This window comes from Cebidichthys violaceus, unplaced genomic scaffold (genome assembly GCF_023349555.1).
Source record: "Cebidichthys violaceus isolate CVI_PGR_0920_01 unplaced genomic scaffold, fCebVio1.0.p SCAF_83, whole genome shotgun sequence".
Taxonomy (NCBI): Eukaryota; Metazoa; Chordata; class Actinopteri; order Perciformes; family Stichaeidae; genus Cebidichthys; species Cebidichthys violaceus.
Window position 1 is genome coordinate 278,837 of NW_027176968.1, and position 16,405 is coordinate 295,241.

The following is a 16,405-nucleotide window of genomic DNA, read 5'->3' on the forward strand; positions in this document are numbered from 1 at the left end:
ATAAGCTTCTTAAGAGACATTTAATTCTTTCAATTCTGAAAAGCCAATGTGTTTTATTGAAATGATCCAATGTTAGAAGACATTTAATGGACTTCAACTTAGTGTCCTTCAAAAACAAAATTAACCATCAAAAACACTCAAATAACAAGTATGACCGCATACATTGTCAAATAAATATTTACGCCTCCTCTGATGTAAAATACACCATTCCCACTTATAAATTAAGGCAGAATGCAGTTAAATCTGACTACCCTTAAAACAAATTCACTTGCATCTTCCATGCAAATCCAACTATACTGCTGAAAAAACTAAGCAGTAACATAAAACGTCAGTAGAAAATAGAAAGTATAAAAAAAAGATGACAGTCAAAGACTACAAAAACTTTCTATTACCTGCTTTTAGCAAGCCTTGAAATATTGCACAAAGTTAAAGATTGCGACACAAAAATAACATGGAATTACGAGATCAAAAAGCACTTTTAAGACCAAAATCTGAGCCTTGTAATGGGAATACTGCTTTCAGACACACACACACACACAATAATCAAAGAGGCATTTAACGACGCATCAGGGGAATTATTGCGTGGGATATTTTTTTAAAGCCAATATTAAAAACTGAAAAGTTACTGTTACCAAAAATGATTTGATATTTGTAACTATCAGTAAGTGGTTCTCTGTTAAATTTGTGGTCAGGTTAAATTAAGATCAATGACATACCGGTGGCAACGGTCCGACCACCTTGGGAGAACAGAACAATCTACCAAATGAACTGCTATTAAAAGATGAGCTGTGATATGCTAATGATCTTTTCTGAATGAATCATACAAGTAGTGTTTCACTGAGCAAGTAAACAAAGCCTCGCTAGCTAAAAGCAATCCCCATTAGACAAAGATCAGATCAATGGGTTTGGGTCTAAAAGCCTGGATCTTTAAGTTAACGCCATTCTTATTTGTCGTGATATCGAGCGACGCTGATGCACAACAAATGTCGCTTCACTTTAGACAACCACACTCGAGCCGACAAATCAAAATGAGGCGTCAACTCACAACCACTGAAAAGACAATTCAGAAATGTTACTAATTACGTTACTCTTCAGTGGTTCAAATGTATCTGGCAGTCTTAGAAAAGTTGCTTCATGAAATGTCTTCAGGACAATTACTTTCCTTCAAGTGTCTGTGCACAGGTTAAATAATCTTCAACCAACATTGGTCCGTATAGTTTCTTTCACCTTATTTTCACCTGCCTCAGACATTTAAAAGACTATGGATCTTCTATCAACACTGCAGATTTGCTTCTAGAAAAATAATAGAACACAACTTCAAACCAAATCTAAAAAAAAAGGTAAATTTAAAAAAAAAGAAAGAAAGAAATGAACCAAACAAAACTTGCGGCGAAAAGAAATAAAATTTAATGGTTTATGCTCAAAGTGAAACAACCAAAACAAAAGAAAGGAAGAAAAGAAAGCAAATCAAAACTGAAATCATTAACAAAGGCCATTAATTAGTCTCCAAACTTGAGATAAGCACTCGTTAAAACAAGTTTGTAACCAACATTGTAACGAATAGAAATCTATTCCTAAGAAAGAAACAAAAGTGATCTAAACAAAAAGAAATGAACTCAAAATAAAAGAAAGAAACAAAACAGAAAGACATACTGAGGTTAAGTGACGTCGCTCTCAGTCAGTATAAGCTTAGTACCTCTTAAAAACAGGTATTCATTTACCTTAAATCTGCTCAGAAAACTCATCTGTGGTAATAGGGTCAAATCTCTCCCTGCCTTTGGTCCATCTCAATTCCCTACTCATTGACTGGGGTTCATATTCAACAGGACTCTCCTGAAATACAACTTATTAAAAAGACACTTTACACAGGGATAAGACGACAAAAACCTCCAAAGCTTGTCATGCTTAAAACTGTTAACCTGGTAGGAGCTTGAGCTAAAGTCATAGATTAACATCAAACTGATATTCATAGTAACCGAAAGCAGACTGGTAATAAGTGCTTCACTTTGAAATAGACTTGAGACGGTGAGGTGTGTGTGTGTGTGTGTGTGTGTGTGTGTGTGTGTGTGTGTGTGCGTGTGCGTGTGCGTGTGTGTGTGTGTGTGTGTGTGTCAGTCAACTGGGTGATAATTTAATGCATCTATTTCTACTTATGAGTATCCAGGACAGAGCACTTCTTTAAACCAAATCATCCACGAAAATGTCAACCGTTAGAATAACAATTTGGGAGGTTTTCCTTTCCACATTTTTTTTTTAGTGCACTGCCCAGAACCCTTCTTTACCAAGTCCCCTCTGTTATACATGCAACACATACAGACAGTAGTTTAGCTTTTTAGATAATTTTCAAAAAGTTATCTTGGGGGTATCATGGGAATTTACCCTCTCCATCTCCTCACTAAAAATTAAAACTACAGAGTGTCCTCAAGCCCCAAGCATGAGTATAAAGATGAAGAAAAAAAAAAAAAAAAAATCAAATCAGCCTAAACACTGTTTTAGACTAGTACAAAGGTGCAGAAGAGTGAACGTGTTGTTTAACTCTGAACACACTAAAACCCAAACAGATGTGCTAGATTATAAAAACCCATACTTCTGCTCTCTGCTCTAAAAGCCTGGCGCAGGTCATTTCCATCTCTCCTCTACACCCGATTGTCCGGCTCGCTCTACTTGTGGCCCTTGCTGGTCTTAAAGGACACTTGCAGCATCTTGTCGCCGAGCCGGTAGCCGTTCAGGCTGGCGATAGCCATGGCCGCCTCCTCGTAGTTGGGCATGGTGACGAAGCCGAAGCCCTTGCACTTGTTGGTGTTGAAGTCGCGGATCACCTTGACGTTGGTGACGGCACCGAAGGGGCCGAACATCTGCCAGAGGATGCTCTCGTCTGCGTCCTGGCCCAGGTTGTAGATGAAGATGCACCAGCCGGAGGTGGCGTTCCCAGGAACGCTGACGCTTCCCACGCCACCCATGTGATCAACGCCCATCGGGGAGAACCTGCAAATGAGATTGTTTACTTTAATCAATTAACACTGAAACTGAAGGGAACGTCTGTCATCACCACAACTGTTTCTTCAATAATATAATGACCTGCTATATGAAACAAATGCGTATTTTTAATTACTGCTTAATCTGTTGACTATTTTCTTGATTGTTTAGTTTGTAAAATGTCCAAAGTTCCCAATGCCCATTTGACATCTTCAAATGTCTTGTTTTCAGTCCATAATGCAAATATACTCTATTTTCGCTCTCTGGAAATGTGTTATTTGTACTTAAAAAGGTGACTTGTACGATTTATCAACATGTCATTTTAGCTCTTCATTTACTTCTGTAATATATATTTAAACTTTTTCAGCGAAAACCCAAGCTCTGACAGAGTTTTGGCACACAAACAGAAACATGGGCTTTCCTGGTGCAATCTATTCTCAGTGGACTTGAGTGTAAGATGAGCATCTTCATGTTTTTGATTTGACCGACGTGTTTGTTTCCTAGTTTTATATATAATGACTGTCTGTAGATAAATGGTGGTTAAAGTAGGCCATCGCCAATTACTTAACTTGAATTAGTTCTGATCAGAAGCACTAATGATGTTGCTTGTTTGGAACTAGGTGTGGCTTAAAGTTAGATCAGGCTTACTCTCACCTAAAGCGCTGAGCCTGGTGGTGTACGGGCCCTCCGAAGCGTCTGGACTGGTTGTGGTAGAGCTGAGAGATGATCTGCGTGTTCTTCGCCTGGTTCGGGTTGGCGGCAAATTTCACCGTGATTGGCTCAGCGGCACCGGGTGGTTTTTGGCCATTCAGGTTTTTGACGGCCTCCTCTGCCTCGGCGCGCTTGTCAAACCTGATGAAAGCCACACCGCGGGACGCGCCTGGAATACGAGACAACAGCGGGTGACTGCCTCTTCTGATACAAGCAGCATTAACTACTCCCCTTTTTCAACAAAAGGCGCTATATGTTACTCAAGGGAATTTTGGAAAGTAAAGAAGCAATTTACCTGTTGTACCGGTGGCCTGGTCAACAAGTACGCGGGAGTTAATGATGTGTCCATAATGTGAAAACATGTCCTCCACATCCTTCTGGGTCATGGCCTTTGGCAGGCCGCTGATATACAGGTTGGCATCCTTTATTGTATCAGAGCTGGGCCGTGCGTATGAAACCTAGCAACAGGAAGCAACAATTGGCCGATTAAAACTCTACTGATGCACACGTACAAAACAAAGTACCAAAAAAACTATTTTGAGTACTTAAATCTATTGAACTGTGGACATTTTAGCAATTTTTTTTAGATTTACAGTACATGGGCAATTATATGTGTTTTATAAGTTACAACTAATTCATCTGAAAAGTTTTTGTCTATTTATTAAAACTTTGGACTTTAAAAGAAAAACAAAACAAAATGATCTGATGATTTGTTTTAGGCATTAAATCGTTGTTCTGTTCCAAAATGAGAAGCATAAAAGAACATTACAGCAACGAAAAAATGGAGAGAAAAAAAAAGATACTCTTTTTTAGTAATTAAATTCATGAAACACATTGAACTTGACAGAATGTGTCAAATAAAATAAGTAAAATGATAGTGAAACTCAACAGACATGTCAGATAGGGCAGTAAGTGAGCTGTAAAAGCAGTATCACTTCCTCGGGCTGACATGTACTAGCTAGTTAGCGGACAGCACAGGAGCCACAGAAGAGTTATATGACATGACATCTTTGGTTTGAGAATTGTAGAACACCTTGTTGCACGTTACCTTGATAGTTTTGGACTGTAGCCTTAGTCCATTCAGTGTACTGATAGCTCTGTCTGCATCACTAGGGTTAAGATAGTTAACAAATCCGTACCCTAAACTGTGGCCTAGAGAAAAAAAAAGGAAAACAATAAAATAAAACAAAAAAACGTTGTATAGTTCAAAAAAATCTGCAAACAAATAAGTATTTAAAAACAAAAACTAAATCTTAACATTGCATGCTAGTCTACACAAACAAATAGACTGTCTACACGACTGGAATAAATAAAACAAGTCTATGGTGGTGACAAAACTGAGCAAACTACTACCCAACTCAAACAGGAAATCAATTTGGGATATCTCTCAAAATAAAATTACATGATAAAAAAATCACTGAGGAAAAGGGAGCCAGAAAAGAGGCCTTCAGTAGATATCTTTCCAATAAAGATCATTTGAAAATGAGTGAAAGGCCAAACTATTTTAAGTCATAAAGCTGAATCACCACTGATGTATTCAGAGGTTGTAACACAAACGTCCATCTGGTCTGTCACAGGTCTTATCGCTTCAGAGAGCAGCATACCTGCGACTTTGTCTCGAATCAGCTTGGCGGACTCCACCTCTCCGATGCTGCTGAAGAGGCTCCGCAGCTCGTCCTGCGTCATGCTCTGAGGCAGGTAGTTCACTATCAGGTTGGTCTTTGAGTCCTTGTCCTCGTCCCCTCCCATGAGGTCTTCATAACCGTTCGACATGTCGTACACCTCCTGTAGGTCGGCCAGGTGAGCCGGAAAACACAAAAGTGGGATAAGTACACAGGTTCGGCAGAACTAGAGCTAAAACTATTTGCCTGTTGGTGGAATAAAACAAGCAATTTGAATACATCACTCCAATTGTTAAACTCTATAGTGGGCAATTTATTTCCCAAGATGTTATAGATAATAAAACATAATAAAAACAGCAGATTAATTCATAATGACAATAATCACTAGTTGGAGCACTACACATGTCTTGAGATGCTTTGCTGCACAAACAGACCGAGCAAAAGAATGCATGTGAAATCTACATCCAATAAAATATTAAGAAAAGAACCAGAGACTAAATTTAGTTCCTCTGTGAAAAAGTCCCTCCCCCAGGATCGGTACTTTCCAAAGCCTTTTTCACCTCTGTATCTCTTTCCCATTAATTAATTAATTACATCCAACTCAAACAATAGTGTCACAACACAGTAAATACAAATGTATGACTCTGTCGTTTTCAATTGCACCGCAGGTTGTTGTTTTTTTTGCATAATTTTGCATAATGTCCACTGTCACGGTTCTTTAAATGCAGTGAAGATGCAAAGTTGCAAACAGTTAAGTTCCATAACTCCTGGTACTTTTGGTCAAAAAGGGGATAAGAATGTCCATGCAGTGTAATTACAGTTTTCAATGCAAAAGAGAACCAGGGCTTAAAAGCTTTAAAGGCCACATAATGGTAACTAATTATATTACACAAACATGTGACTGGATTCAAGCTGCAAATTGGTCTCAATGCAGTAGTATCCACTAACCCAGCTTGAAATGTAATCAATGGAATTCCATGCAATAGAAAGAACACACACACAAGCTTTACATTTGCAAAGTAGGGAACTCGTTTACCCCAAAATGACCTCAATCAAGTCAGTCTGAAGTCTAGTCTTATAACAGGTCTGAAATTAGTTTAGTTAACAATGTCAAGTGCCCACAACAAGAATGGAGCCTCAGTTCAGAATTCTTTACTTCCGCTATCTGTTCAGCAGAGCGTGTCATTGCGGACACATTTGCTGGTGGTTGTAATGGGATCGGGCCTGAAACGGTCTAGAAGGCGACCCGACAGAGGTCCATTCATGCAAGAGAAGGGTTGTGATTGTGTATTCTGGTGGGTAAAATACTCTGCCTGAGAGAATGAATGAGAGTTCTGTATTAAACTGGTGAACATGGGCATAGCTGGCGGGAGCTGAAATGTGAGTGTTTTTGATTTCTCTTAGTGCTTTCAATTTACTTTTCCTTCAACCAAATTTCTTGCTACCGTATAACTGCATTCAATTTAAAAATTAAAAATCACCCAAACACCTAAAATACCCGATTGTACGGCTAACATTCAGTGCTTTTTGAAATGGGAGCTGAGATTTCATACTCACTTTTAAGTACTTAATGTGTCCTCGACGAACTGCCATGAAGACACTTCACTGCTCCTGAGGCTGAAGACAAAATCAGAACAACTCAGTCAGTATGGCAGCGAGCAAACATTTAAAGACCATGACATTAAGAGGACATACACTTGACAAAGCTAAAAAAAGGGATCTTTCAGTGAGTCGTGTCTTTTTGATCACGTTTGGTGCAGATGAATGACTCGGATTACTACCGACTTCCATTTTAGTGATCTATTTGTATAGCCTCGTTTACCATTGCATGCTTACATCATTTCCTGTATAGGGGTGTAACAATGTGTGTATTGGTATTAAACCATTCGGTATGAAACAGACTTTCAGTATACCCTGTGTCCCAAATAGCCGTTTACGTCTAGTACACACTCACGGAACAAAAGTTCTGGAGCATGCGTTTTACCAGGAACGCTTTGACAACGCATCAATGGTTGTCAGCCGTGATAGCGCAGTAGATTTGTGCTTTGTGTCAAACTGTAGGCCAACAATTAAACTGAAGTTGGGTATATCTGCGGATACACTTTTTACAATGGCAAAGCCTAAAGTCCATCTCTCCACAGCGTTCAGGCAGCCTCCCACTGCAGATTCAGACCAAGCCAAAGTATCTAATGCTATCAAGTATCGCTGTGTATATGCAACCACACTCGATCATAGACAATACAGATTTAAATCATATTGTTAAAGTACTTCAGCTTCGATACAATGTTGAGTTCACATGTGCATTGATGTCAGTAAACATCTTATGATGGAGCGTTGCAGAATTAGAAATACTTTGTTTATTATTGACAATATGTCAAGTAGATAGTATTTGAATAAGTAAGAATTATGGCCAATAAATAACAGTTGAATGTTATTTTCTGCATTTGCGTTGTTTACCCCATTGTGCCGCAAAAGTACTAAACGGTGACCCTGGTTTCTGCGTATCCTGGCCTGAACTTGTGATTCACCATCTTGCTGCAGTTACGCGCCATATCTGTTGGTAACTGCTATTGCATTTCTTTGTAATCAACGAACTGTGTATCATGAAATTAGTCAGCATGTAAACAGGAAGCTAATGCTGGTATGATCTGCACTATTGACTTCTCTGGAATGTAGCTATAGTCAGTTCAGCTTGATATCAAGTATCATGCGACTCAGAAACAGAGCCTTTTTCTCTCACATCTCCAGCAATTTCAAAAGCAGAGTATCCACCTGTTTACTTGCTGTGTACAGTTCTCTATGGTTGTACTAAATGATGCTGACGTTGCATAACAACAATGTGATAATGGTTAACATAAAGAATGGCAACCTCCCAATGAAACAAAACATTGATAGTCAGGAGAGGGGAAAACAACATAGTTGGATCTTAACAACCAGGGCCAATTTTAAGGAAATAAAAATAATTACAAAATATCAAGGGTGACAATCAAGGCAGAATATTTCTATCAAATATAGTTACATTTTTAATCAGCACCAGTCCCCCTAGTGGAGAAGTAGCCTAGTGTACCATTATCTTGTTAAATATCCATTTAAAAGAGGCGTGTCAGATTGGAGCTGTGGCACGAGGGTAATGGGTCAAAATATGGACAGAATGTATTCGAGTGAATAACTACAGAGTGCAGTGAAAACATCTTCTAGGGTCTCACATATTGGCCCTGCTTTATCTGGATGAGCAACCTTAATGTTGCACTGAGGCAGCAGCTGACGCGTTCAGAATACCGGCGGATATTAGTCAAGTAACGGTACTTAACGGTGCTGCTCATGGGCAACGGTGCCTTTAGGTTAACGTCACAGATTGCATAACAGTTGGTGCAATTTTGTATTACCCGTCAAGGGCAAAGGCAATCTCACGAGTTGATCTCCAACTGAAACGTGCAGAGGCCTGTTTAGCGTTACTAGCATCCGCGAGCTAGCCGGCTACAAGCTCACTCCCATCTCTAATGAAAAGGGTAAAGTGTCCTCCATGTCCAACCAGGTTCCGACAAAAACAGGGCTCAATATCACTAGTCGGCAATACATTGCATACAGATGAAAACACTCCTATTATGTCGCTTAGGAGATGCATTACGTGGCATTGTCTTGCCAGTTAGCTAACGTAAAGCACCGTGGCCCTATTTTGGAGAACGTCAGATTAATACATCCATGTCCCCGCGCCTAAACCCCAACGGCCTGCTAACAGGCCACGGAAGCTAACATTAGCCACCGCTAAGCTAACCAACGGCTCCAAAGGCCCGCGAGAGAGCGGCATGGCAGTCATTCGCATTTTGACTAACCAGCACACGTTGAAATATCAAAGCACAGAGCTAAAATGTGACGGGGAATCATACATCAACATTTTAAGCATTACCAGCTTTTGAGGGGTAGTTGTTGTTTCTGCTCCCTTCTGCTATTTTGTCCTTTCTGGGCGACGTTCACTTTCCTCCAAGTCAGCCTCACGTAGTAAAGAAATCGAGGAAGAAGCTGCGTGACAAAGCCCACCACGCCCACTCGCGTCCAGCCACGCCTCTGCAGAATAGACAGCGTGTCCAACATCCACAGTCAACATACAATCCCACAGCAGAGTTTAACGGCGTGTTGCTGTCATATATTCAGTTAATTTACAAATAGGATATCAATCCCCACCTATGGAATATGCTATTAGTTTTGATGCAATTGCACTGATCCTTTTTAGTTTGTCAAGAATCGTAATATCATGGAGACCACCAATGTTAGCTCCAAAAGCATTTTTATTGAAAAATTGCCCCAGGTTAGTTGGAATACACCGTACAGAAACAGACATATCATCAGAAATGCTTATATGTTACTTTTCCTGCAACAAACTTCTTCACATTGTGTAATACTAATAGAGTTTATCCTGATGTTCTCTTTGGTTTGTTTTTGCTCTCGGGAAAAAAATCATCTGTCATCTGTGAATTCATGTTTTTATAAAAATGTCCTTGTTAGTTGTTATGAAAATGCTTAATGGGGATTTCTGTATTTTTCACATTCATCAATCAATCAAACTGTATTTCAGACTCTGCGTCCATATAAGACAAATACATACAATTACATACAAGAACAATAAAAGTACAGGCCTAGCAATGCCTTACAAAGAGACAGCTGCACCAATGTCTCCATGGGACTGGTAGCGTGTAGTACTAAACCTTATGTTGGTCATCTAATGAGCAAGCTCAGTTTGTGGCAAAGGGAGGAGTTACACTTTCGATATTTATCCACTTATTAGATTTTAATTAGGTCAAAAATGAAAGAAAATATGGGAAGGAAAACAAATTGTTAGGGACAATGCAGAGGGTGCAGGATACAGAACGAAATATGAAATTTGGTACAAACATGCAAGGTACAAGAATTCAGATCATGAACTATGCAAAACAAGTGTAAGTTGTATGTAAAGTAAACAGCAAAGTGGAAGGGAATTAAGTTTAGTTTACTGTACCTTCCGAAGTGTATCAATTTTAGACAATTATAAAATTACACATAGAGACAGTAAAAAGAAGTGCTCTGTATACAATAATAATACACCGACAATCAAGAAACAATGTAACCTTACTACATACCCAGACACAAATCAGATCACACATCATGATTTGTTTAACAGAGCCATGGAGCGTACAGGAAGGCAAAAAAAAGGCCTGTATACCTTCAACCTGATGGCAACACATCATATTCACCAACCAGAAGACGTGGAATATCACTCATAACTGATTATTTCCACTCAGCAGAGTCATACGACATGTCGAGTCTACAAATACATAGAATGAAAGGTGCAACAGTATATCTAAAGCCATAAACAGCTTTCCGTAAACCATTGTAATCTTTTTGGTGTCAGAAATACCAACAACCACATTACACAAAATATATTTCACCACTTTGATGTCACATGTTTTGTAATGAACAGGAGTACACTTATATTATTCAGCAGGTGAGAGGTGTGCAGCTCAGCAATAATTATTCTAACAGCAATCCCAACAACAATTGTATGCACATTTCGACGTTACAATATGACATACTGTCAATTGCTTCCCGGGCGCTTCTCAGCAGCCCACTGCTCCCAATAAGTTGGGGATGGTTTAAAAGCAGAGGCCAAATTTCGTATATGTGTAAAAAAATGTATATGACAATATAATAAATTTAATTTCAATTTCATTTACTGTACTAGTAGTATCTTCGCAAAGTGCAATGCTGTCCCATCTGTCACAGTGTCTTTAGTTTTTGTCCAGCACTTGATAATCCATATGTGGTTGGTCTTTCATCAGCTGTGCCACTGTCATGAACAAAATTATCTGCATGATAAGAGTAAAAAAGGGAAAATAGTACTCTAGTTAACAGCCAAATTAAACAACGACACACACACACACACACACACACACACACACACACACACACACACAACAGACGGTGCAGTGTGGAATTAATCAAAATGTATACACAATTATGATTTGTGATGAAAAGCCCAGTGAAATGCAACAATTCTGGCCACCAGCAGTCCAAGAAGGGATTTTATGTCTCCAGTATTTATCAGTTAGAATGTCATTCAAATAGATCCAAAATGTTTATCCAGCACAGTGCTTCCCATATGAAGTACCCCCCAAATGAACAGCATGACAATGCCTACGATGTTTAGAATGTGCAGGTGTTTTGTTGGAAACAACTTCATGCTGAATTCATACAGCACTAATCAATATTTGTATTTTACCAATGACTCAAATAACTATGTGTTATGTGAAAGAAGTCACTTGTGAAGAAATAATTGCCAGATTCATGAAAAATTAATATAGTTGCAGCCATAGTTTTGTATATACTGGATGTGTCAATAGGCCACTGTTTGCCAACACGTTAGCCAACAACTTTATAATTACAAAGGTGCACTCAGTAGAGTGCAGATCTCCCAGTGGGTCTGCAACGACCACCGCTGAAATCTTTGGCCGAATGAATACAAACCACAATTGGCAACTCCCCTCCATCTAGACTGTAAGTGTATCAGAAGTGTTTTCTCACTCTCACGTCTCACACAACACGTTGTCATTGTGACCTATGCAGATGTCTGCACTGTCAGAAAATGTTATGAAGTTGTTCGCACCTCCACCAGAAAAACCAGGGGGAAGCCCCAGATGATGAAACTCAGCACAAACTGGAAGCTCATCTCCAGCTTCACCTGGCAGCCCTGAATGAGAAAGACAGCAAAAACAGAGGGGTCCAATCAGACGTTCATGCTGGAGCTTTTCTTATGTTTAATCTGGTTGCATATGTCTACCTGTGGGTAAAGCTGCCACGGTTGGTTCACAGTCCCATTGCAGGAGGGGAATGTAGAGTTGCAGCAGCTGTGAGGAACCCAGAGTTCTCCTGTTTGGTTAAACCATGAGGTTTTTAACCAGTCCCTGTAGTCATGGACCCCACAACACTGTAACTAACGAGAATCAACAGACACAAATTTAAATATTAATTCTGAAAATAGATCATTGGTTAACCCTGGGTTATCGTAACGGCACAGATTTTGAATGGATGATTTTGTGGAGATGAGGAGGAGCAAATGAGAGCCAAATATCACAGCTGAGTGTATCTGAAGACACCTGTCAAACAAGACAAATATATAAGGGTCTGCCCAAACGTATCCTTCAGTAAGCTGAAATATCCCTCTTAATGGAAAAAAAAACTCAGCATCTAGTTGCCATTAGGCAAAGTGCGCAGTTGTTGCTGCTTCCATTCATGTTTTGGATATAGTGTAGCCTAGTATTCAGGTGCTGCTGCTTTGGATACTTTTCATAGTAGACTTGCTATCATTTTGTACACCAGATATAAACGTTTGTAGTATTTGGATTCTTCTACAACCCAGTTCACATGAGTTATGGCTGAACACACACCTCTTCTTGTGTAGCATCCACAGCTCGGGAGTTGGGGTCCTGGCTGCTGCCTGTGTAATTCTGAAACACTCCACTGAGGGAAGCTATCTCTGAATCCAGCTAAACAAAAAGGCAGTGGACATGAAGAATGCAAACGTGCAATTATACCAGTGTATAGTGTCGTGAAAGCACTTGCTTTGTTTGTGTAACTTTCATACCTTTGTAGAGTGAAAATAAGCCAACGCTGAAGCTGTACTTTCCAGACAAAAGACCATAACCAGCAGATAAACAAACTGGAGAAGAAAACACTTTATTATGTACAGTCCAAACAGTGATGCACACACTCACACATATGCACAAACCTTACCAGTCCTTGCAGAAAGGTGGAATCCCTGAGGCTCAGCCAGGAACCGAGGCACCCGCTGGCCACTAAAAACGCAGCGCTGGCGAGAGCGAAGATAGCTGGTAGGGTGACGTAGCTATGAGAAAAAAATAAGCTGCTCTGTCTCAAGTTCTTCAGCAGGTAGACTCCACTCAGGCCCACCACCAACCCCACCACCTGGTAAATAAAAAGAATGAATTCAGACAGACTATTTCTCGAGGACTTTGAGAGACAACATAAGCTCTCAAGGATCACCATCATCCCCACTTTGACGTAGCTGCATCCTTTTTTAAGATATAAGAGAATAGTTGGACAATTGGGTAAATATGTGTTTTTTTTCTAGTTGGGAGTGGATGAGATGATCAATACCACACTCTTACTTGCATCTTACTTGCAGGGCTTGGGGAACTTGTGTCTACAGAGCTAGTGTTGCTCTGTGAATTATTTAAGAATGAGGATTAAATTAATTCAGCATGAGAGAGTTGGTTCCTGTTACTGCCCTCAAGCTGTGTTTGCCTTGTTATTATTTGTTACATTGTTATGAGCTTTATCCAAAAGTCATAATCAACACTTAACTATTACATTATCATAATATAACTGGGTTAGATTAATGCAAAATGGAAAGAATCAAAGAAAAAGTAAAAAAGAATGTTTACATTTTAATTTATTATTATTTTGAATTGACAATGGCAAAAGTAACTAGGCATTTTGAATTGCTTAAAAATGTTGTTGGGTAATATAAATTGGAAGATATTTTTTTTAAATGTGCAGGTTTTCTGGTTCTTGTTTTAAATAAATGTCAAAATTGTTTCTATTGGTTGCTTTATTTTTTTGTAACTAGAGCATTTTAACATTGTACCAACCACCCTATAATATGTGCCGACCCTCTGGGTCTGGCATAAATAAACAACATGACTTTAATTACAGATAACATAATTTTAGAAAACATTTATGTATCAAAACATATTATTATAGCTGAAGCCTTAACCTTTCATTTGCTGCAGTTTAGAATATTCTAACATAAATTATGTCAGAGAAATACGGCTGAGTGAAACGTGTGTTAAACCAACCCCAGTCTCCTCTACTTCTACTTAGTTCTTGTCTTTACAAAAAGACACGCGCACACACACACACACGCTTATGTCATGTGACATCTGCCATGTGAGACTCAATCAAATAACCTTCATGTAGGCTACAGTAGATTATATAGTATGCATAAGGCTACACACACTTCTGTCTTCTGTTTTTATATGATAATAAACAAACATAAATGAATGGTAACTTATTAACAATTATGTATAGATAATATAATTATTAGTGGCAGTATACAAAAACAATATAAAGCCTTACATACCCACAAAAGTTGACACGTAAGCTGAAGGATTGTTTTTAACGTTTTTCTTCTCTGATCGCTCATCTTCAGACTTTAAAAGCCGCGAGGAGCGAGCGCGCAATAATCGACGCGAACTGCAGATGCGCTATCATGAAGGTGGCGCAACCATAACTAAACCGTGAAGCTTTTAAGTAACAAAAACGCGATCTGTGACGTGATGAAGCCGTGGAGGGTTAGAGGCACGTGATTTTGTTATAACGCTGTAGACAATAACACACTTTCCTTCCGTGATGTCCAAAGATCAACTTCCCCAAAGAACGCGGAAACATCGCTGACGTTTGAGGTGGTAATGCAACGCAGACAACTTTTTACAGTGAATGGTAAGAGGTGAGATCTGCACCGTGCTTTAGCACTATGTCACTCTGGAGATGAAGAGTAGACTCTACACAATACCTGACATCTGGTATGTGATGTGCAACAATCACCTGGTGGGTGATCTAAAGTGAGACGGTAATGAGACTTTTGATGCAATCATCTGATCAACACTGCCATCTTGTGAATTGAAGCAGAAATAACTACAAACAGAGAGTTAAAGTGGCCTATTTAGTTACTTGAGTAAAACAAGGAGGGGTACCGTGATGTCAAACCACTCCAATAAAAGTAAAGTCCTGCATTCAAAAACGAAAGTATCAACAAAGGCAGAATCACCCCTGTCAGTGTTATGTTATCATGTACATTATGAATTGATTGTTAATAGTATTGACTTAACATTTAGGAAGCACTTAAGAGGATCATGGTGAAGCTAATTGAACTACTTTGTATACTGTTGAGTCTATAATAATGTGCGCTGTACTGTTTAGCAAATTGGCTACAACTGCAATTTGTTTTGCAACCCTGTGTTGCATCAAGACAATACATGATGCTTGATTCCTTGAAATCTTTTTAGCTGATTATATTGTTTTATATGTAAAATCTGAATCTGCCTATACTGTACACAACATGTGAAAAAGACAATATTTCACAATAAAATGCAGTGGAGTAGAGGTTTAAGAGCAAATGGAAATACTCAAGGTACATAAGTGGATCAAATGTGTGCTTCCGTTCAGCACTTGAGTAAACAGGCCCTACATATACTTTATTGCTCGTAATGTTTTGAACAATATTGAAAATGATCGTGTTTATTATCTTTATTTATAGTTTTTAATCAGATGCTGTCCTTGGGGAGATTTAAAACACAATGAATCTCTAGCATGATGTGCTTTAATGCCTATTACATTGTAAAAGTCTAAAAGGGTGTGTTATTATATATTGTATGTATTGTTGTGTTCTAGTTGTTATAAGAGGATTGTGTTTTAGTGTGTGCTTGGTGAGGTTACTGTCAGCTCTGTGCTCAGTGGTCTGTGTCAGAGTCTCTTCCTCTTCAGCAGCTGCAGTCGGTTCCTGCTGTTACAGCTCAGAGTCTCTGCAGTCTGGCTGAGGGAGGTTTTTGTACGACTACAAATCACTGTGTGAACACCCAAGCACTGTTTATTTCATGCAGACTCTGACAGTAATAAACTGCTGCATCTTCAGCCTGAACTCCACTGATGGTCATCACAGCGTTCACTCCGTCTCCTGTTCCACTGAATCTAGAAGAAAACTCACTTGTAGGATTTTTACCATATCTGATGACCAATTTGGGAGCTTCTCCAGATTTATGCTGGTACCAGTTTACTCTGCTGTCTCCATCTGACCATTTTTTTACTTCTGGATTTGTTTTACACATCAGAGTGACTGGAGATCCAAGAGAAGATGATACTACAGGAGGTTGAGTCACAGTCACTTGACTTAAAGATCCTGAAAAAAAGAGGAAACACTCCACATTAACTCATATTAAGATGTACACATGTTTGTTTTATCCAACAATTATTCTATTAATTGTATTTATTTTTTTTCATCTGACCATTTTTCTAATTGGATGTTTCCTGACCTTTGATGCAGCAGC

General features: G+C 39.1%; 2 protein-coding genes and 1 gene segment (V, D, J or C); 1 reads left to right on the forward strand and 2 right to left on the reverse strand.

Moving 5' to 3' along the window:
• The window catches only part of LOC137866413 (Ig kappa chain V region Mem5-like), a 34,982-nt gene that overhangs the window by 16,370 nt on the left and 2,207 nt on the right, over positions 1-16,405 (forward strand).
• elavl1a (ELAV like RNA binding protein 1a) lies at positions 2-9,313 on the reverse strand. The gene is made up of 7 exons (XM_068702322.1): positions 9,217-9,313; positions 6,866-6,926; positions 5,292-5,483; positions 4,736-4,839; positions 3,983-4,145; positions 3,631-3,856; positions 2-2,985 (listed from the first exon to the last, which is right to left on the reverse strand). Exons 2-7 carry the CDS (start codon positions 6,900-6,902, stop codon positions 2,661-2,663), a joined length of 1,047 nt encoding a protein of 348 aa, XP_068558423.1. The 5' UTR covers positions 6,903-6,926; positions 9,217-9,313; the 3' UTR covers positions 2-2,660.
• tspan37 (tetraspanin 37) lies at positions 9,578-14,723 on the reverse strand. The gene is made up of 7 exons (XM_068702323.1): positions 14,443-14,723; positions 13,074-13,265; positions 12,925-12,999; positions 12,728-12,826; positions 12,121-12,273; positions 11,947-12,030; positions 9,578-11,149 (listed from the first exon to the last, which is right to left on the reverse strand). Exons 1-7 carry the CDS (start codon positions 14,503-14,505, stop codon positions 11,072-11,074), a joined length of 744 nt encoding a protein of 247 aa, XP_068558424.1. The 5' UTR covers positions 14,506-14,723; the 3' UTR covers positions 9,578-11,071.